This window comes from Scyliorhinus torazame, chromosome 20, assembly GCF_047496885.1.
Source record: "Scyliorhinus torazame isolate Kashiwa2021f chromosome 20, sScyTor2.1, whole genome shotgun sequence".
NCBI lineage: Eukaryota > Metazoa > Chordata > Chondrichthyes > Carcharhiniformes > Scyliorhinidae > Scyliorhinus > Scyliorhinus torazame.
The window spans coordinates 14,441,802-14,463,609 of NC_092726.1; the positions used below are offsets into that span (position 1 = coordinate 14,441,802).

The 21,808-nt window shown below is 45.2% G+C and overlaps 1 protein-coding gene across 2 annotated transcripts; it reads left to right on the forward strand.

Annotated features, from left to right (window-relative positions):
• The first annotated feature begins 5,639 nt into the window (after positions 1-5,639).
• Positions 5,640-20,341, forward strand: rnf122 (ring finger protein 122). Of its 2 annotated transcripts, none has more exons than XM_072485728.1 (6): positions 5,640-6,388; positions 9,160-9,316; positions 16,767-16,812; positions 17,484-17,525; positions 17,758-17,837; positions 18,664-20,341. In XM_072485728.1, exons 1-6 carry the CDS (start codon positions 6,364-6,366, stop codon positions 18,776-18,778), a joined length of 465 nt encoding a protein of 154 aa, XP_072341829.1. In that variant the 5' UTR covers positions 5,640-6,363; the 3' UTR covers positions 18,779-20,341. The 2 variants fall into 2 exon arrangements, with proteins under 2 accessions (XP_072341829.1, XP_072341827.1); XM_072485726.1 differs by having other exon boundaries at positions 5,650-6,388; positions 17,755-17,837.
• Positions 20,342-21,808: the final 1,467 nt, after the last annotated feature.

Consider the following 21,808-nt stretch of genomic DNA (forward strand, 5'->3'; position numbering starts at 1 on the left):
ATCTGCAGTGACAGCGGCAACCACTCCTCCAACAGTGCAAATGAGATATGGAAGGGTTCAGGCCACCTGAACCTTTGAATGCAAGGGATTGGATAGGAAAATGGGGAAGTGATAATGTAGCAATGACAATGTAAATATATGATTGTCATTACAACATACCACAGAAGGTAAATTATAATACATTGGATAAAAACTTGGGGAGGTCAGTACAGTACCCAGACCAGACCTTAATTTATATTAGGAAACGGGATGAGTCACCAACAATATATCAATTTGTAAACTGAGCAAAGGATACTTTGCTCCAGGCATGATTCCACTTATAACGATGGATCTTATAAAAACATTATTATTAACACAGGATTAACCACAGAAACATCCAAGGAATAAAACAGCTGTTCAATTAACAGTTAAACAGTTCTTACAAAAAAAAGGTTTTGAGCTCATTTTCCCATCCATGACGTAATTTTCAATGAAACAAAATCCACACACCCACGTCAAGAACAAAACAAAGAACAAAGAAATGTACAGCACAGGAACAGGCCCTTCGGCCCTCCAAGCCCTTGCCAACCATGCTGCCCGACTAAACTACAATCTTCTACACTTCCTGGGTCCGTATCCCTCTATTCCCATCCTATTCATGTATTTGTCAAGATGCCCCTTAAATGTCCCTATCGTCCCTGCTTCCACCACCTCCTCCGGTAGCAAGTTCCAGGCACCCACTACCCTCTGTGTAAAAAACTTGCCTCGTACATCTACTCTAAACCTTGCCCCTCTCACCTTAAACCTATGCCCCCTAGTAATTGACCCCTCTATCCTGGGAAAAAGCCTCTGACTATCCACTCTGTCTATGCCCCTCATAATTTTGTAGACCTCTTTCAGGTCTCCCCTCAACCTCCTTTGTTCCAGTGAGAACAAACCGAGTTTATTCAACTGCTCTTCATAGCTAATGCCCTCCATACCAGGCAACATTCTGGTAAATCTCTTCTGCACCCTCTCTAAAGCCTCCACATCCTTCTGGTAGTGTGGCGACCAGAATTGAACACTGTACTCCAAGTGTGGCCGAACTCAAATGCCACTTGTTCACACAATTAACACCCTGGAGCTTCCAGATTTATTCACAAAGTCCTTGGGAGAGAAACATTTACAAGTCAGTCTCAGAAACACACCTCCTTTCCTCAGAAACCAGAGCAGAACTCAAAAAATGAAACTAAAAACAACAGACACAGGGCAGAGTTGAAAAAGGAAAGTGGTGGGCAGCACGGTGGTGCAGTGGTTAGCACTGTGACTGCGGCGGTGAGGACCCAGGTACGAATTCCGGCCCTGGGTCACTGTCCGTGTGGAGTTTGCACATTCTCCCCGTGTCTGCGTGGGATTCACACACACAATCCAAAGATGTGCAGGTTATGTGGAGTGGCCATGCTAAATTGCCCCTTAATTGGAAAAAAATAGCAATTGGGTACTCTAAATTTATTTTTTAAAAGATAGATACAACTGGTTCCCAATTTCCCGCTTTAACTTGCCTCCCCCCCCCCGACCCTCGACACATACTCATGACAGACAAACACAGAGGGGGAAAAACGGGTTTAAAAAACATAAATAATATAGAACAAGAGTCTTTGTTTCGGAAGGGTGTTTCCAGCACCTTACTCCCCTTCAATCTTTGCTTTTAGTTCAAGGGTTTACTGTACATTCCTTCAGGGCTCTGTAGTTTCAGGAATACAGCATTTGATTTTGGCATGTGGTGCAGTGGTTAGCACTGGGACTGCGGTGCTGAGGACCCGGGTTCGAATTCCGGCTCTGGGTTACTGTCCGTGTGGAGTTTGCACATTCTCCCCGTGTCTGCGTGGGTTTCACCCCCACAACCCAAAGATGCGCAGTTTAGGTGGATTGGCCATGCTAAATTGCCCCTTAATTGGAGGAATACAGCATTCACAGCCTTTCTGGAGATAGACGAGAGACAGAGAGAGAGGAAGAAGAGAAATGGGTCATTCCCCTGAGTGTTTAGGATTTAAACTGAAACTCCTTAGGACTCCGACAATCCTTCCACTTGGTCAGGACCATCACTGCCAGGGAGAGTATGGCCTTATGGACCAATTTGTTGGCCCTAGTCAATCAATCATACCGAGTCCCACCCCATCCCTCTATCTCTCTCTCTCTGCTGCCAAAATGTCGGAAGCTCCAGTTCAAACTAACAGGAACTAGCAGAGTTTTCTGTCCTGTAATTTCTGAATTCCTATTCTCTCTGTTGCTTGACTGAAAGATACATGTCCATTAATCACCCATGGATCAAAAATAATAATGGCAAAATAAATGCGGGAATAAGTGAACAAACAGGAAGGACCTTACAAGAGTGAAGTTAGAACTTCTTCAACGTGGTTATTTCTGGCAGAGGAGTGGCTTTGCATTAAAAACTACTATTAAAACAGAATACTGCATGTGTTGGTGTGATGAAAGATGTTTTTGTTTTATGTTGGTATTGTGTGCAGGTAAAGAAAGGTGTCTGTGTATGTTTGAGTGTGGTCCAGAGTTAATTAAACAGGGAGAATGTTGGTAGAGATATGGGCCGGGATTCTTCCAGCCTCCGCTCCGAAATCGCACTCGGTGTGGGAGCGGATGAATGGGGTCCCAGACCCACGGCGCCGGGACCCGATTCTCTGCGCGCGCTCGCAGTCGACACGGCGCTGGTCGGGGGCCTTTGAAATAGGCCCCTGTGGCAATTCTCTGCGATCGACCGGCCGGGTTTCCGCTGGCGTGTTTCCAACCTGGTTCCATACGGCATGAGCTCGGACCAACGGCTGCGCTGGCCCTCCTGGTTGGGGGTGTGTGGGGGGGGGGCGGGCGAATCAGACTCCGGGTGGGCCTCCACGACGGACAGGCCTGTGATCGGGGGCTACCGATCGGCAGGCGCGCGTGATCCGGGTTGGGGGGGGGCGCCTATCTTCTTCTGCGTGGCTCCGCCATGTTGCGTAAGGGCCACCGTGAAAACGGGCGCCGCGCGAATGTGCGGACCCGTGGCCGGAAGTGCAGGGCCCCGTATCGGCAGCAGGAGCTGCGCGGCGAACACCGGGGCCCTGCTATTCCTCTTAAAACTGGAGAATCACTCCGCACTTTTTGAAAAAAGCCTGGAGTGATTTGTGCCTGTTTTCTGGCGGGCGTGGGGACATAGCCCTTTTTTTTGAGAATCCCAGCATGATGTCTGAATTCTAAGAGGTAGTGTTAGGTTGATGAATGAAAGATGATGGTGAGTTTGAGTTACAAGTAAATAAGTTGGATCTAAACTTCGCATTGTGAGGTAAGTGGGGAACCTTAAGCCTTTCAACTGTTCCATATCAAAAGGGAGTTCAAAGGTGACAAGGAACATTTGCATCTTCCAAAGGTTTCATGTGTAATCAGGAATATAAAAGTATTATTGACCCAAAGGTCAAGGCAAATAGAAAACACGAAAGATTGTTATATTTGGAGAAGTTGAGCTCCAAGAGGTGTTTGAGGACAGTGGAACCTGAAAAGAAAGGGGGAAAAGTTATTTAAGAAAGGATGTTTCACTGAGTTCTGGAGTCTGTGGTGGAAAGCCCTGTAAAACAGCTCCTTTGTCTGTAAGATGGTATTGTTCTCACCTACCCAGGCAAGATTGCAAATTTGTTGTGATTCCAGGCGAGTTACCCCAAATTGTCATGCTCCCGGGTGAGGATGAGTGAACTGGCTCCCCTTCTTTATTCAACCCTCTTCGTTGGTCACAACAAGGTTAATTTAGAAAGGATCCCTTCCCTCATAGATACTTTGTCCCAGTCCAAATATATTTACATTGTAAAAGGAGCCAATTTAACCAGACTTTCCTTGATTGAAGAATGGATTTATTACTGAAATCTGAAATAAATAAATAAAATGTAATAGAGATTAGAAATGAGAAGCAAGTCCAAAAACAGAAGTTAAAAAAGATATACAAATTGGTCTTTGGCTTGTCCATGAGGAGTAGATGGTGAAATGTTGCAGGCGTTAAGTTGGGTGATTCTGGTAGTTGGTTTCGAGATTCTGCAGGTTAGCTGAAAGGAATTGTTAACTTTTCAACTGTGGTTTTGCTGACTTGTTACTTGCTTCCAGCAATCAGAAAGAGAGACTTTTTTTTACCGACAAGTCCATGGCTGCTTCATGGATGTTCTTCAGATGAGACCTTCACAGCACACGATAGCACAAGAGAACTGGAACACCAGACGAGCACAGAGCGACCAGGGTTGCAGTTGGTTTTTAACCATTTATCTTGCGTATTTAGTCACACAGAAACTGTTTTCTTTCAACTCACATCATACAATAATAGAGTTTTTACAACACGGAAAGAGGCCCTTCAGCCCATCATGTCTATCCAGCACCTATCTACTCTAATCCCACTTTCTAGCACTTGGCCCGTATCCTTGTACGCTACAGCATTTTAAGTGCTCATCTAAATATGTCGGAAATGTTGTGATGGTTCCTGCCTCGACCACCTTTTCAGGTACCGAGTTCCAGATTCCAACCACGCTGATGTCCACAGTCTGGGATATAACTCACGAGAGATGGTTTCTTCGGAGATGGTAATCAGCCTCCATTATCTCGGCGACCACAGGAGATTACAGTTCAGTTCTTGCATCACATCTCTTCCTTTGAAATATCTCTTTCGGAAGTTGCTTGACACCCTCCACGTGCAACATTCCATGGTCTCGGGACTGAATATAATCCACAAAGGAACATTACAGACAGCCCCTGAATTACATTCTCAGAATTTACTTTCTCAGCTATTTATCAGTCATTTAAAAAAAAAAATGTCTTACTTAAAAGTTCAAGATATCCGTCCATAACTCTGGGCTATGACACTGAAAGTTTTGAATTGGAGGCAGCCACCCACTGTTCAGCCAGAAGAGTCTTTCTTTTGGTAAAAGTTTGTTTATGGACCTCCTTTTGGAATTCCACATTAGAGTTGTGAGGTGTACCTTTATTAAAGTGACAACAATTCCTTGATTTGGATCATATAACTGGATTTGTATGGTTAAAATGTATAAGGCGCCTGTTGTCAAGAAGACAGTTTACTTGTCCTAAACCAGGGGCTGGTTTAGCACAGTGGGCTAAACAGCTGGCTTGTAATGCAGAACAATGCCAGCAGCGCGAGTTCAATTACTGTACCGGCCTCCCCGAACAGGTGCCGGAATGTGGCGACTAGGGGCTTTTCACAGCAACTTCATTGAAGCCTACATGTGACAATAAGCTATTATATTATTATTGTGTATTTTTGACCAAGCAGGGTTTCTTCAGGGTTGTTCTGTAAAATTGTTTTAACTGTGTCGCTTTTATCTTGTGTGCTTAAGTTTTTTTCTCTTTTTAAATATGTCTTTTAATTTCTAAAATTCTAAACATGTTACTGGAGTTCTATGATTTGGGGGTCATACCTCCTCCTCATTTTCGCGACAAAAGATCATGAGACAGACCGTACTCGGCTTACTCAGCAATAACATCTGCTTGGGAGAGTCTGGCAGCTGCTGTGGGGAGAGAAACAGAGTAAATGTTTCAGATCCAGGGGGCCATATATCCCAACTGTCTGTCTTCCGCAGCTATATTCCCCGCCAGGTGTCCCTGGAAAGGTGCCTGACGGAGTAAGCGAGGCTTCTCATGTCGGTGGGCACCGTGGGGACTGCGATGTTTTGTTGACCCCCTGCAATCACATTTTGTTTTGACGATTTAAGTTCTTTTTTGGATTCCATTTACTTTGACGCAGTATCCCTTTAAGAGGTTGCCTTTACTTTGTAATTTTCAGAGTATCCAATTATTATTTTTTCCCAATTAAGGGGGAATTTAGCGTGGCCATTCCACCTAACTTGCACATCTTTTTGGGTTGTGCGGGTGAGACCCACCCAGACACTGGGAGAGGGGTTGCCTCTTAAATTTGTTGGTCTCGTTTTTTTTTACCCAAAAGAAGTACAAGAAGAGCGTGCCGTCGCACTGAGCTGAGTGTCTGTTCGTCTGCTGATCTCTCTCTCCCCCCACTCACTGTTGGACTATTTGAACTCAGGCATTGCTCAGAGTCTCCGACTGTCAGCCGGAGGCGTGGAGCGAGCACAAGACGGCCGCGCTTGGCCTTGACTGGAAAAGGAAGAGGAAGAATAAAACGGGGGAGTGTGCCCAGGCAGCCAGCGGGCCCTGCACGGGGCTGAGCAGAGGGTCTCCCTGGGGTTCCCCCTGTCAGTTGCAACGCAGGCTCGGCTCTGCTGTGAAGGAGGGGGCGGAGGGTGGGCACGGATACACAGCCAGTCTCCGCCGCCAACCCTTTCAGCCCCCACACCCTCTCTCTCCCCGTCCAATTGTGTGTGTGTGTGTGGAGATCAGTCCCCGGGATTATTGATGCACCCTTTCCAGTGGTGTAACGGTAAGGACGCTCTCTTTTTGTTCAATTGCCTGCCTGGAATAGAGGGTGTGCTGTGCTCTGAGAGAGAGAACAATGAGAAGTAGCGGTCAGGCTGTGTGTGTGTGTGTGCTGTGACCGCAGACAGGAGCAGGGAGAGAGAGAGACAGTGCAGCCCAGACACCCACCACTGCTCAGGGCAGGAGGGCTGCAGGGTGGCCAGCCGATTGTTCCGTGCTTCCAACAATAGAGCCACCGGCCATTTAACTGAGAGGAAAGAACCCCAGGGTTTCAGAGGCAGGGAAAGGCATCGGGGTTCACTCTCCGGGCACTGCAGCCAGACTGGACACTCAGGCTCCAGAGGAGCGGCGTCCAGGGCAGGAAGAATGGGGTTCAGGAGAGAGAATGTGTTTGCAGAAATGCCTGCCCAGCAAAATAGAGATTTACAGGCCCTTACGCACGGGGAGATTGCTTGTGCAAGAATGCATGTTCAGTGTATGAGCGTAGAAATGCATTCTGCTCCTGAGTATAGATATCATTATTTAAGTGCATATTAAAGTGAAATGCTGTACATAATAAATTTTGTCACCTCGCCATGTCTGCATTGCATCCCAGGATGACACCCAGTACCAGTGCAAAATCTGAGTATTACTCAGGGTAATGTAGAGTAACTTACATATCGTCCCTGGCACAGAAGTAGGCTATTCACAGCCACATTGGCCTCTTCCCATCCTGCACCCATATTCCTCAATTCCATAAGACCGTAAGACATAGGGGCAGAATGAGGCCATTTGGTCCATCGAGTCTGCTCCGCCATTCAATCATACCTGATATGTTTCTCCTCCCCATTCTCTTGCCTTCTCCCCATAATCCCTGATCCCCTTATTAATCCAGAACCTCTCGAACTCTGTGGCAAAGACACTCAGTGACTTGGCCTCCACAGCCTTCTGTGGCAATGAGTTCCCCAGATTCGCTACCCTCTGGCTGAAGAAATTCCTCTTCTCCCTCATGTGTGCAACAAGCCTTGCCTTAAATGTTTGAAGCGCTCCTTACAGCACTCAGTCCCACATTCTCAACGCTCTCTGCGGAAAGGGTATGGAGAGAAATTCCTCCTGACCTCTTCGTTCGGTCTGCCTTGTATTGTTCATGCCTGGATCACCCAAAATTGGAAACGGCGTCTCTCTATCAAACAATTTTTAAATCATTTTGCAGAACTCTATCTCAGGCTCGTCAAACTTCATGGATAGTTGCATCTTCTCAATTCTAATAACATCTTTCGGAATCTTCTCCACACTTTCTCCAGTGCTTCAATTTTCTTTTTGGAGCTGAAGGCTGGAGAACCAGGCACAGCAAGTTAAGAATTGTCTCACCAAGGATGAATGAAAATTTAAGATCACCTCAGCTGAGTTGGCATTCTTATTCTTCTCGAAATAATGCTTGTGTACTTTGTTTGCAACCTTGATGGTTTTACCAGCATGATGTGACGGTGTTTCTGATTTAGTATCTGTATTCTCGGATCTCTTTATTCCTGTGTTCTCTTTTGTTTCTCATCCTCCAAGTAATAACTGGCTTTGAATCACCTCACATTTTTGCTACATTGTATGTCACTTTCCCTCTTTTGTTTATGTCTTTCTGTATTTTGCTGCACTCCTCCAAATTATTTATTGTAAGCAACAGTTTTTATTTCTTGTCAAAATCGGCCTTTATGACAATCTGGGAGTTGCACGGCTATCATTACTGTCAACAGTATTTTTTAAAATGCCAATTATTGAATTTCCCCAGTTGCTGTGGTGAGATTTGAACTCATGCCCCAGGCCTCTGAATTACTTGTACAGTAATGTAACGACTGTGCTACCATCTCATGTTGGACATCGCTCATAACAAAGGCTAAATTTCAGAGCAGATTTGGTTTAATACAGAATGATGTGTTGAAGTGTACATCAGGCTTACTGAGAGATATTCACATGCTTCAGACTTAGATGGTGGTTTGTCTCTGACACCCTGGGGTGGAAACGTACCCAACCCCCAGAAACAGGATATCCCAGGGGGTTCACAGCTTCCTCCCTTCTACAATCTGCAGACTATTCAAACCAAAACTCCCAGTTATCTCTTCTTGATTTAATTATTCTTCTCTCCTACACTTTTCAACTTTATTGGTGACCTGCACCATGGGCCTTGGCTGTTCAAATGGGGGTATAAGTGTTTAAAGTCACATTTTGGGGGTGCGGCACGGTGGTGCAGTGGTTGGCACTGCTGCCTCATTGCTCTGAGGACTCGGGTCCAATCCCGGCCCCGGGTCACTCTCCGTGTGACGTTAGTACATTCTCCCCGTGTTTGCGTGGGTTTCACCCCCACAACCCATAGATGTGCCGGATAAGTGGATCGGCCACACTAAATTGCCCCTTAATTGGGAAAACAAAATGAAATGAAGTCACATTCTGTGCAGGGTTGACTGGTGTCCACTGGAGTGGGAGCCAGTTGGACACAATAGCCTTTGCCAAAGGAAGACAAATTCAGCCAGATCTCCTCATTCTGCATCCCCCCACCTCCCCAGTGGAAACTGAGTATGTGTGGACATGACTGGAATTCCTCCCATGGTTGAATAGGCTATTGACACTCCTGCTTAAACAATAGGATAGGCAGTCAATGATAGCCCCTTCAAGAGAACCTGCAGAAAATGTGCAAAAGACAAAGAAATTATCTACACAATCTGTTAACATCAGTCACAAGGGGGGGATAAAGTTTTGATCCATGTTAATCAGAATGTCTCACTTCTGTTTCCCTAACTTTCCCAGGATGTTTCTGTGGATTGGGGTTGATTTACTCGAATAAATCGTGCACGATGCCACCAATAACCTTCCAAGATCTTCCGTTGAACATCTACATGGTGATATTCGGCACTGGAATCTTTGTCTTTGTGCTCAGCCTAATATTCTGCTGTTACTTTATCAGGTAACTCTCATTGAGCTGACCTTAGTGTAGTCCCAGTCTTAATTTTAACATTTATTTCTGTACAGTACTTATCAAGGCGTGGTACACAATACTGTCAACATCAAGCTTCACTGAAGCTCCATTCACCAATTCACGTTGACCCAGAAGACTATGCTGGCTGCACCAGCGGTACTTTTCCAATGACCACACCAGACACCCTGAGTTTGCCAATTAGGAACAGTCTTGGTTGGTTTCGTACCCAGATCTCAGAGGTGAAAGGCCAGTGTCCGCCCCTTGAATTGCAGCCGAACTATGATTTGTATTGCTTCCCCCTGCAGCTCTTTCCTGTGCTCACTCTGTGTAAGCGTGTGGTGCATTTGGCCATTATTTTTACTAGCTGCGCTACGCAGTGCCCTGATTCTGAAAGTTGTACTCTAATCCCATGAGGATAGATAACAATACAGCTCCCTTGAGACACAAGATATTTATATTCTGAAGGCAGGCAAAGCAGAAATGCTCAGCAATTAGATGGGCAGGAAATAACCATTGTGTTTATAAGAAAAAGCTGTTTGGAAATCTGCGATTAACTCGCTGAGTGCTGTACAGAACCTGGAGGATACTGCAAGCAACCTGGGGTAGGAGGGTGTCACTTCTCCACAACTTCATGTTTCTCTTATAAATTTGTTCAGTGATATGTAAATACACTTTCTCATTGTCCGCATCGGAATACAACTGAGCCTTGCATCGGTCAATGTTAACAGAATGACTCGGGCCTTTCCATCCTTTGCACAGATGACATCAACAAATTGCATTTGTCACAAAACATTCCAAGACTTTACAGGAACAAATTTGACACCAAGCTACATGGCAAGTTGATAAAGATTCATGAAACAAATTATACATAGAACATAGAACAATACAGCGCAGTACAGGCCCTTCGGCCCACGATGTTGCACCGAAACAAAAGCCATCTAACCTACACTATGCCATTATCATCCATATGTTTATCCAATAAACTTTTAAATGCCCTCAATGTTGGCGAGTTCACTACTGTAGCAGGTAGGGCATTCCACGGCCTCACTACTCTTTGCGTAAAGAACCTACCTCTGACCTCTGTCCTATATCTATTACCCCTCAGTTTAAAGTTATGTCCCCTCGTGCCAGCCATATCCATCCGCGGGAGAAGGCTCTCACTGTCCACCCTATCCAACCCCCTGATCATTTTGTATGCCTCTATTAAGTCTCCTCTTAACCTTCTTCTCTCCAACGAAAACAACCTCAAGTCCATCAGCCTTTGCTCATAAGATTTTCCCTCCATACCAGGCAACATCCTGGTAAACCTCCTCTGCACCCGCTCCAAAGCCTCCACGTCCTTCCTATAATGCGGTGACCAGAACTGTACGCAATACTCCAAATGCGGCCGTACCAGAGTTCTGTACAGCTGCAACATGACCTCCCGACTCCGGAAATTATGAGGCTTTCTCACTTTTATAAATAGAGGCATAGATGCCAAAAGCAAAGAGGTTGATTCTGTACTTCCATAAACTATAAGCTTCCTGCTGTGGCTTAGAGGTAGCAGTCTCCCCTCTCGGTGAGAAGCTTGTCAGCTCCAGAAACATGACCACCACACAACCTAGGCAGCGGCAGCGAGAGACAGCTGCAGGGTCAGCCTCTGGGCAAGGGTCTAAACTGATGCCCAGCTGCCCTCCTGGATAGATGGACAAATTCCCAAGGCACTGTCACGAAGAAGCGCAGGGGTGTTTACCCAGTGTCCTAGCTGATATGTATCTTAACAAACATCACTAAGGCTATGTATCTGGTCATTTATCTCACTGTCGTTTTGGGAGATACTGTGTGCAATCTTGACTGCCACATTTCTGACAATACACCGAAAGGTACAGCTGGTTGGCTATATATCACTTTGGGACAACCTGGGGTCATGAAAAGACACTTTAATATTTTACGCTGGAGGAGCAGGTAGTGGGATTGTGATTGAAAAACTAATGGACAGAAAAATTGCACAGTGCAGTTCATAATGTCTTAAGATGCACATTCTATTTTTGGAAAGGATGTTGAGTGGGCACCAAAGTCATTTCCTGGAAGGGATCATTTTAAATCTGCTGGAGAGATTAGAAAATCTATAATTTTGAGAAGTTTCTGATCAAGGTGCTCAATATTATGAGGGGCCTTAACTGGTCAGTTTGTTGGTGACCTGAGGATGTAGATTTGACTATTACCAAAAGAAAGGAAAAGGTTAAGATAACTATCTTTCTGCCAAAGGTTGTTACAGCATGGGATTTTCAACCAGAAAATGAAGTGGAAGCACAATCTGCAGTAGCTTTAAGAAGAAACTGGACAAATATTTGACGACGAGAAATTGAAAACGATATGGGAATTGAAGTTATAAACTCACCCCTATTCTTAGAATTCCCCCTATACCAAAAAGGGTCGATATTCTAAATGGTGAACAGGGATTCTCACTCCCTGACTCTTATGCAGGCTTAGGTGGGTGCTATTCAGGTCAAACTATGTTTTCAAGTTATCCCCCGGTATAACCCATACCTTCACAGAAGAATTTTACCTACTTACCACTTAGTAGCATCGATATCCTGGGTCCTGCGTTGCTAAGTAAGTAAAGTATGCTTTGTAATAACCACTATTTCAGGTTAAAACTTTTAAGTTATTTTATTATTATATTTTTTATTTTAAAAGATGCAATCGCTGTCTTTACAGAAAAGTAAAAAGATCTTGCTTCTGGATTCTCCTGGTTGGTTGAAGAGACCTTCAGGTCCACCTTGACAATCACTCTTCTTTAGCTTTTGATCTTCCTCAGATGTGTTCGCAGTTTTAGCTCGGCTGCTTTGCTCTGTCCCTTTCCCATGACTGAGCTATGAGAGCTGACTCTGCTTGCTTCTCTTGTTCCTTCTCTGCCTACCGTCCCCTTTCTCAGGGTTTATATATCTTTCTAATCGTTATTACGTTTTTATCACTTTATTGTAAAGTAACTTTTATTTCACTTGGATTGTAAAAGATACCTTTAATCTAAATTTTTCTAACACGACTAAGTATTCATTTTGAGCATGACCTCATCTCATAGATCTCTGATTACATTGTACCCTTTGTGATGTTCAAAAATGCTTTGACTTTTGATTCCTGTCATTTCTAGAGTATTATTGTCAAATTGTGTCCCCAGTTCATAATTTGGACTTTGATTTGGGTCTAATTTGTGTTCTCGTAGACACGTTGTCTCCAGCTTCCCATATTCACTTGGTGTCAGCAGAATTTCACCTCTAAACATTTGTCATCTAATTCAACTGAAAACCTCATCCATTCTTTTCCATCTGCTTACTTAACTTCAATGAAGGTGTGAAATATTGCTTTTAGCTTTATACTAAAGATTCAATTGGTGGTGAGTTAAAAGACTTGCCTCACATTTAAACATTTGTCACCTAATTCAGCTGAAAACCTTATCCATTCTTTTCCATCTGCTTGCCTAACTTCAAAAGGAGGTGCAAAATATTGCTTTTAGCTGTATACTAAAATTCACTCGACTGTGACTTGAAAGACCTGCTTGTTTTGTTTGCTCAGCCTCTTTGAAAAAAGCTATCTGCATTTCACAGCCCTCTCCTGCAGCTGCTGTTAACCCTTCGTGGGATTTTCCCTACATTCTCTCATGTTTCTTAGATCAGGTATTGCCAGATTTCCATGTTTCAAATGACATACCTTTCCATATTTTCAATTACAGAATAGAGCAGGGAATGGAACAGAGTGGAGCAGAGTTATTTCAGAGAGTCGGATACAATGAGCTGATCTTCTGTGGTGTAAAAATTGGATGCCTTCAACATAGTAAAATCTTCCAAGGCACTTCACGGGGATGTCATCGAACAAAAGTTGGCATTCAAGATGTTATTAGGACAAATAACCAGCAGCTTAGTCTCAGTGGTAGGTTTTAAGGAGGAGAGGGAGGTAGCAAGAAGCGAGGTTAGGTCGGGAAGTCCAGACCTGAGAACCTAGACAGCTGAATTCACAGCCACCAATGCTGGGGTGACTAAAATTGGAGGAGCTGGTAAAGCAGAACAAGGCCAGCAGCACGGGTTCAATTCCCCTATCAGCCTCCCCGAACAGGCGCCGGAATGTGGCGACTAGGAGCTTTTCACAGTAACTTCATTTGAAGCCTACTTGTGACAATAAGCGATTTTCATTTCATTTCGTCTCCAAGGCTGCTGGGCAGAAAAAGGCTAAGGAATTAGATAGGTTTTAACTTCATGTCTTTGACATCTTCCTAAAGTGATGAGTCCAAAACAGGACTTGGTATTTTGGTGGCTGAATCAAGTGAGTTAGAGTTTAGTCCATATTGAATAAAAATTGAACAGGCTGAACACTATGATTGGTCTAAGACAGGCGCTGGATCAGACTGTGATCAGCAGCAATTGACAGAATCTAACTAATCACAGTGCTTTGAGAAAGAGCTTTGACAAAGAGTCATCCAGACTCAAAACTTTAGCTCCCTTCTCTCTCCACAGATGCTGTCAGACCTGCTGAGATTGTCCAGTGTTTTCTGTTTTTGTTTCAGATTCCAGCATCTGGTGCAGCAATTTGGCACAGTTCTACACTGTGCAGGTAATCCTTGTACAGCAGAATGCCACCACTACCTGGCGCTTGCAAGTAAACAGTTGCCTCTGAATCTGATTCTTTTCTTGGATTATTCTGCTTCCTGTGTCTAGCCTGGGAACTTGATGTACAGGCCTGTCAAGGTGCCGGAAACTTGGATCACATCCTGCAAGTTTAAAGTCAACTTCCTGAATCAAACAATTGGGCTAAAGGCAGCAAGCTGCCATCAAGATTGCAGGGCTATTTTGAGCTCACTTGGCAGAAGGTTCAGTTCTCTACTGTTAGAAATGGATTTACCTCACACTTAACCCTCTTCAAAAAGCCACAGCAGTCAAAAGCCTATCTGAGAACATGATCTCTCCTTGTGTTTGTGGAGTGCTTAGATTTTCCACTTTGCTGCAAGTTCCCTGGGTGCAATGCTTTTTAAAAAATGAATTTAGTGTGCCCAATTATTTTTTTCCAATTAAGGGTCAATTTAGCGTGGCCAATCCACCTACCCTGCACATCCTTTTGGGTTTTGGGGGTGAGACCCACGCAGACACGGGGAGAATGTGCAAACTCCACACGGACAGTGACCCGGGGCCGGGATCTAAACTGGGTCTCTCGGCGCCGTGAATCCCTGGATGCAGTGCTGGTCACACCTTCAAAATTAATGCGAGCTGCTCCATATTCCAGAGTTAGCTCGCTTTTAATCATCCCCATGATCTCCTCAACCATACCATTGCTTTTTGAGTGTGGAAACGTACTTGCTGCTGCTGGGTTCAAAGGCCTGCAGCTGTTTAATGGGCCTGCATAAAAACAGTTCTTCAGTCAAACTGGTCCTCAAAGAATAACTGTGCAGTTTGCAAGAGGACAGAGACAACAGCAAAATAATTCTGAGTGCTTCTGCAGAAGAGTAATAACAAAACATTTGCATGGCAATGCAGAAAGGCCAGGGGAGTGGAACTAATTAGAAGTTTCCTTTAGGGAGCTGACACAGACACAATGGACTGAATGGTCTCTTTCTGTGCTGTACCATTCTATGGAGGCTGCACCATTTATGTAATTAAAATTTTGTTCTTCGGATGTGAGTATCACAGGCAAGGCTAGCATTGTTGCCCATCCCTAGTTGCCCTTGAGTTGGTGACGGCGAACCATTTTCTTGAACCAGCACTGTTTTCGGAGAGGTGATTTCAGGATTTTGGTGCAGCATCAGTGCAGGAACGAGGTCAGGAAGGTGAGTGACTTGGAGGAGAATCTGCAGTCAGTGATGTTCCCGTGTGTCTGCTGCATTTGTTTGCCGAGGCAGTAAAAGTGACAGGTTTGGAAGGCGCTGTTGAAGGAGCCATAATGAGTAGATACAGTGCATCTTGCAGATGGTACACAGTCCTGCTACTGTGTGCCGGTGAGGGAGAGAGTGAATGGTTAATGTGTTGGATGAGGTGCCGATCAAGTGGGCTGCTTTACCTTGGATAGTTTTCAGCTTCTTGAGTGCTGTTGGAGCTGCGCTCATCCAGGCAAGCGGAGGATATTCCATCACATTCCTGACTTGAGCCTTGTAAATGGTGGACAGGCTTTGGGGAGTTGATAGAATTCCCAGTCTTTGACCTGCTTTTGTAGTCACCATATTAATATGGCTAGACCAGTTCAGTTTCATCAGCCTTCCGAGGGCCACACTTTGGAATTTCTGCCCTCAACCTCTCCTCCTTTACGACCCTTCCTAAATCCCAGCAATTTGAACATCCCTCGAAACACCTCCTCCTTTGCTCTCAGTTTATTTATTTTCTGATTACTCTTCTGTGAAGAGCAGCGGGCATTAAAGGTCTGGTAAATTGCAATTGCTTTTGTTGTTGCCAACCCCTCTGAGCAGTTGTGGACAATGTTCTCCTTTAACAAGAGTTCAAAATGTAAAATTACCCTTGGGTACCATGAGGTGCAGTAAATTAGTAGGCAGATCACAATACTGGAACAATAGGTGAATGCCTCTTTCAGAGGCTTTTAATAGAGTTATTGTATGTTACAATTGTGTGTATGATTGAGGGTGAAGATACTGTACTGCCTTCTGAACACTGATGGTGAAGCATTAAAACACAGCAAGACAGTTTGAGAGAATCATTGTGAGCAGCAAACATGCTTGGTACAGTACATTCTTAGGTGTGACTGACGGATGAGTTTCCATGCCCTGGTAAAGTCTCTGCCCTCTTTGAGCCCTCCATCTCTCCACCCCAAAGAGTACATTTAGCCTGTCCTCTATCTCACAAAGGAACTCCTCCACACTGTGTCTTCAAACTGCTCTGCCCTGCCACCAAACAAAGTTCAACACTGTGGCCTTGCTTAAGCTGCTGTGCTTCCACTCCACCAAATGGACAGGTCGTAGTCGGTAAGTATGGGGGGGGGGGCAGAATTCTGGGTTTCAGATCTTTCACGTGGGCCCAGACCGGCTGCTGCCTCCCACAATTCCATCAACATTTTCTTACATTGCTGGAATTTCACACACACAAAAATGCCACAATACAACCTGTATTAAACTGGAGAACTGAGCACAGAATTTGTTACAATACAGGTGCAAATAAATGAAGGCATAAGTATTTATGCTCATCTCACAAAGACAAAGAATTGAGCCACATGTGTGTGTCAGTCCATGCCTGTAGTTCTTGTTCTGTCTGAATTCTGTCAAAGAAACAGTAGTTCAGATTTCAGTGAATGTTGAGATGTGATCGCTCCAACAGGATGCCCTTTGCTGGGAGTGTGGGAGCTGACAGGCCTTTCGGAGCAGTGAAGTCATGCTGACCGTCATGTTTGCCATGCAGCTTCGGAAAATAACCATGGTTTTAAACTTCCTGTGACGCCAATGACTCACCACCTACCTGTTTCCTTTCAGTAAACTCCGACACCAAGCACAGAATGAGCGATACGGATACAAGGAGGTAAGAAAAAGAAAAATAACTAACTCAGAACTAAACCTAGGCCGACTTTAAACCTGAGCCAAATTCACTGAGCAGATGAAAGCTCCATTAACCCTGGGCCATAGGTCCACCTCAGACTGTCCATCCATAAGCAAGGTTCCCCTCCGTATTACCCAGAGGGCAGAGTCAAGGAAAAGAAAAAGGGAGGAAGCCGAAATTTACACTTCTTTTTTTTCCATCAATGACTCGCTGTTGCATGATGGATCTCTGGAACTCCGGACTTCCCAGTTCGTCAGCACTGCTGATGATGGTGAAGTGCAGAAAGGATGAGTGCGTCAGGCAAGCCATTCAGTATGAATGGTGAGGCCAGCTGTTTCCCTATTTTCAAATCAATTTACATGCTGGAGTCTGCTCTGCCACTTCATTATCATTTTTAAAAAAATGATTTACAGCACTAAATTCTTATTTTCAAATTAAGGGGCAATTTAGCATTGCCAATCCACCTGCCCTGCACACCTTCTTTTGGGTTGTGGGGGTGAGACCCATGCAGACACTGGGAGAATTTGCAAACTCCATACAGACAGTGACCATATTGAAAGTCACTTAGCCTCAAGTATTTGCAGAGCTGTAGCCTGGTATGTGGGCACTCATTCTCACTGTGAATGTGCTTCTTTCTTTCACTGTCTCCTCAGGTTATAACAAGGGGAGATGCTAAAAAGCTGAATTTACATGGGGTAGGTCACAATTTCACTGATTTTTTAAAATGTAGAGTTGCATGATCTGTCGCAGTTTATTGCATTGAGATAAATGCGTTGTGGGAGCAAGATATTTATCTGGAAGAGTATCCTGAATTCTGTCATGTTCGGTTGATGTTTGAGGGGGGATCCTGTTGAAGGTGACTATTTATTTTAATCCAGTTCGCACAAAATGAAATGAAAACCTCCATTTCTGTTTACCCTACAGCAGACATGTGCTGTTTGCTTAGAGGATTTCAAGATTAAAGAGGAATTGGGGGTGTTACCATGTCAACACGCCTTCCATAGGAAGTGAGTAACCTTTGAGTCAAACAATTGTTGTGTTTTGCTCCGGTGCAATGTTGTGCTGAGCTCTGTACCACAAACCAGCCACAGTTACTGCACTGAGTAGGAAACCAGCCGGAACAACAATTCATTGCAGCCAAAGAAGAGCATTGACGTGAAAATGTTGCAGCAGATTCCTCTGACACACTGTCTGCAACAGCAAGTAGTCTGACTCAGGTCTGACCAATGCAGTAAATCTCAGACAAGCGCGGACATTTATACTGACCACTGAATTGCTGCTTATGGAGATACACCAAAGACTCTTGTTCCATAAAGTGGCGCAGTGTGTGCCCATTGTTTGCCCTTGTATAATGTTGCTCTCTGGACAGTGTTTCACTGTCTGTACTGTCTCTTCTCTGCCACACTTTCAAACACCGTGCCTTGTTCAATACAATACTGTATTGGCCGTATATCATGCAGTAGTCTGTACAGTGTTCCCTTAATTACAGCAGTGACTACATTTCAAAAGTCATTGATTGTAATGCACTTTGAAAGATCCAGAGGCCTTGAAAGGCACGATATAAATGCAAGTTTTTCTTGAACCAAGCATTTCCCTTGACTTGGGAGTTGAACTGCACAGTGTTTTAGCTTCGTAATTCCCTCAGTGCAGTATTGCACTGCCTCCATGCCATGTTTTACTTTGTACACTGTTACACTGCTTGTAAACTGTGTTTCACTGTGGATGATGGCACACTGCTTATACACAGTGCATTCCCTATAACATCACTGTATTTCACGCGGTATCATGTTTCACTCACTGTACATGGTTTCTGATTTTCGTAATGTTCTCTAGGTGCTTGGTGAAGTGGCTGGAAATTCGCTGTGTCTGTCCGATGTGCAACAAACCTATTGCTGGAGCACCAGAGCAGCAACAAGCGATTGGCACGCTCCTGGATGAACTTGTTTGATGCGTGTTCGAATCGACATGGACAGCAGAAGCTCGGAATAGCCAAGGATCAGGAGTTCTCTATTTGTTTTTAAACTGTGATTGACTTATGATTGGAAGCATAAATTGTGTGAGAGGATCTGAGCCACGCCTCACTGCTGTGGCAGGAGTCAACCCTGGGCATCAGCAATTATTGGGAAGTCTCTCCGTAGGCCCTTCCAACACATATGCGGAGGAATAGAACAACTTCTAGCCTTATAGTTTCTGACTGAGCTCTTTTTAAAAAAAAAATTAGCGTACCCAATTAATTTTTTCCAATTAAGAGGTAATTTAGCATGGCCAATCCACCTAGCCTGCACATCTTTTGGGTTGTGGGGGTGAAACCCACGCAAACACGGGGAGAATCTGCAAACTCCACACGGACAGTGACCCAAAGCCGGGATCGAACCTGGGACCTCGGACAGTGGCTAACCCACTGCACCACTGTGCTGCCCCTGACTGAGCCCTTTAATACACGACAGCAGCCTGCTAACTGGTGAGTCAACTGGTGCAAAAATTGGTGCTGCAATTAGGCAGTTCCATGGGTTCGAGAGAGTTTCCATTCTGATCACCACAAAGGCGCCATCACAGAACCGTTTGACAATATGGACAGGCTCAGCCCTCCACAGATAGATATACTACCAAATTGTCTTCCAAGTGGATACTGCCCATTTGCATGAAGCATAAGTGGATACACAACAGCTGTGGAATTTAACCCCAGTGAGAATCGTTTCTGAGATGAGGATGGGAAACAATTGCTGAGAAGTTAAAGTGCTGAACTTTACTTAACTCAACATAAATCAAGATGGTTATTCATACACATAGCACAAAGAACATTCTGTCATGTGCACAGTGCAGGGACCAGCCTGTGCCTCCACCCTGCTATTTACATACTGACCCATCCACATAACTGCATGGAGTTTGGAGGGGTCACATCAAACGTCCATTCACCTGATGTATTCCCATTCATGTGGAGTGCAATAGATCCACGCTGCTCTCATGGTGATATGCAGTATGACCATCAGAGCATCAGCGGTTCACATGTTTGTGACGGGTCAGAGGAAAATCTGTCTCCGACCACCCACTCCATGTGATTCTCTGCATGTCAGGCTGTGATGATTATTGCTCAGTTGTGTCGAGGATTATTATTGGGAAATAAACCAATCGCTGCATTCAAGTCAAGATCTATCTCTCTGCTTGCTTTGAGCAAACTGATGTATTTCCCTCCAGCACAAAGTGACATTGAATTGAAGGTCTCAGTCAAAGACCCTGTGAGGACAGCTGTTATGGGGAATGGAAGTGTTGCACTGAGCTCAGGATTAGAGCATGTTGTTAGAATAGAAGAGAGAGAGAGAGGGAGCTTCATCCTGCAGTTAGCTGCAACATGGGGCCCTCTGATAAATCGTGCTATGTACTGCACGTCGTTTGTTATTTACTGGGCACGACTGTTTTGTACATATTTTTAAAAAGTGCTTTGAATCTGTTCCTTCTTTTGCGAAGGATTTTCTCTTATTGTAAAATACTTTTAATAAATATATGCCTCCAATGTGTTTTGATGCTCGTGTGTTTTTTGCACGGCACTCGAGGTGAGAGAAGCTGTCTGAGACAGTGGAACTGAGGTTCAGGGATCCCCCTGTTTGTGCTCACACATCAAAGGATGTTTGAATGAAATATCAGATGGTGCTGGTGTCACTGTCTCCTGGCAAAGAGCCCATATCAGAAGATGATGTCGCCTCTTCTGTAAGCCATTTTTACAGATAATTGTTCAGCAAGCAGATCAAGTGTTTACCGTCCAGTTTGCTGTTGTCCCTGTCATGATATCCAGATCAACATATCATGGTGCAATCACACACACACTGATTGACAGGCATTTGGACCAACCAGCCCACACACAACATTAGTGATAGGGCTCGGTCCATAGGTTAGCTGGTAGTGAACTTCCCCAAGTCTATAGTTAGTTGCATCTGTTAGTTAACATAATAAAATCAAGTTGTACCATCTACAGCCGTGTTGGCTCATTTGTGTATCAGGACACCCAACACGACATGATACCACGAGTGGACGCAGACCAGCGACTGAGACCTCCCTGCACCATTTCAGCCATCCGCCATCCTGATCCATGGAAAGCATCAGCTGGCCGCAGCCATTCGGAATTGCTGGCAATCTAGGTGTAAACTGGAAGTTTTTCAAACAGCGCCCCCAGCTATTCCTCGAGGCCACAGACAGGGAGAATGCATCGGACACCAGGAAGATAGCCCTTCTCTCCACGGCAGGGCAACACGCCATCCACGTCTCCCGCGCAAGGCCTCCCGCGCTTGCACGCGCCAAAAGAGGGGACGCTGAGGCAGAGGAACGCGATGCGCAGGCGCGCACTACGCAGGACCGCACCGCGCATGTGCGGTGGCGCAACGAACGTTACGCACGTAATGACGTCACAACGTGCAGCAACTGTGGATCTGCACATTTAAAGCGGCAATGTCCTGCTAGAACCCGACAGTGCCTACGCTGTGGCAGGTTGGGCCACTATGCTGCCTGTTATCGAGCACCTCAACCTGCCAACTCGCAACAATTCCGCCAGTCTCGCAGGACCGTGTGGGCCATTCAGCCTACATTCACTGGCTCACCTCCAGACAACCTTGCAGACCGGCGACAGCGAGCCCTTCCACATTGCGGTCATCCATAAGAACAGGCTGTCCCCAAGTAGGCACCACCAGCAGCTGCCAGTCCACACCATTGATCCGGATAATGAGTGGTGTGCCACCCTGATGGTCAACCGATCCCAAGTCACATTTCGTCTGGACACTGGTGCCTCCGCCAATCTGCTCGCATGGTCAGCTTTCTGGGCATTAAAGGTCAAACCACTCATTCTACCTTCCCACTGTCAATTGGTGGATTACAATGGGAACGTCATCCCGGCCACGGGGTCCTGCCAACTGGAAGTCACCCACAACTCGCACACGGCCAAGCTGTCATTTGAGATCGTAGGATCCTCGAAGGACTCTCTGTTAGGCGC

Bases quoted from the DNA above. Each gene is read 5' to 3' on its own strand.
- rnf122 (XM_072485726.1), top strand. From the start codon at position 6,364: ATGCACCCTTTCCAGTGGTGTAACG. The intron at 6,389-9,159 runs GTAAGGACGCTC...TAACTTTCCCAG, and splicing joins CCCTTTCCAGTGGTGTAACG to GATGTTTCTGTGGATTGGGG. The intron at 9,317-16,766 runs GTAACTCTCATT...GTTTCCTTTCAG, and splicing joins TTCTGCTGTTACTTTATCAG to TAAACTCCGACACCAAGCAC.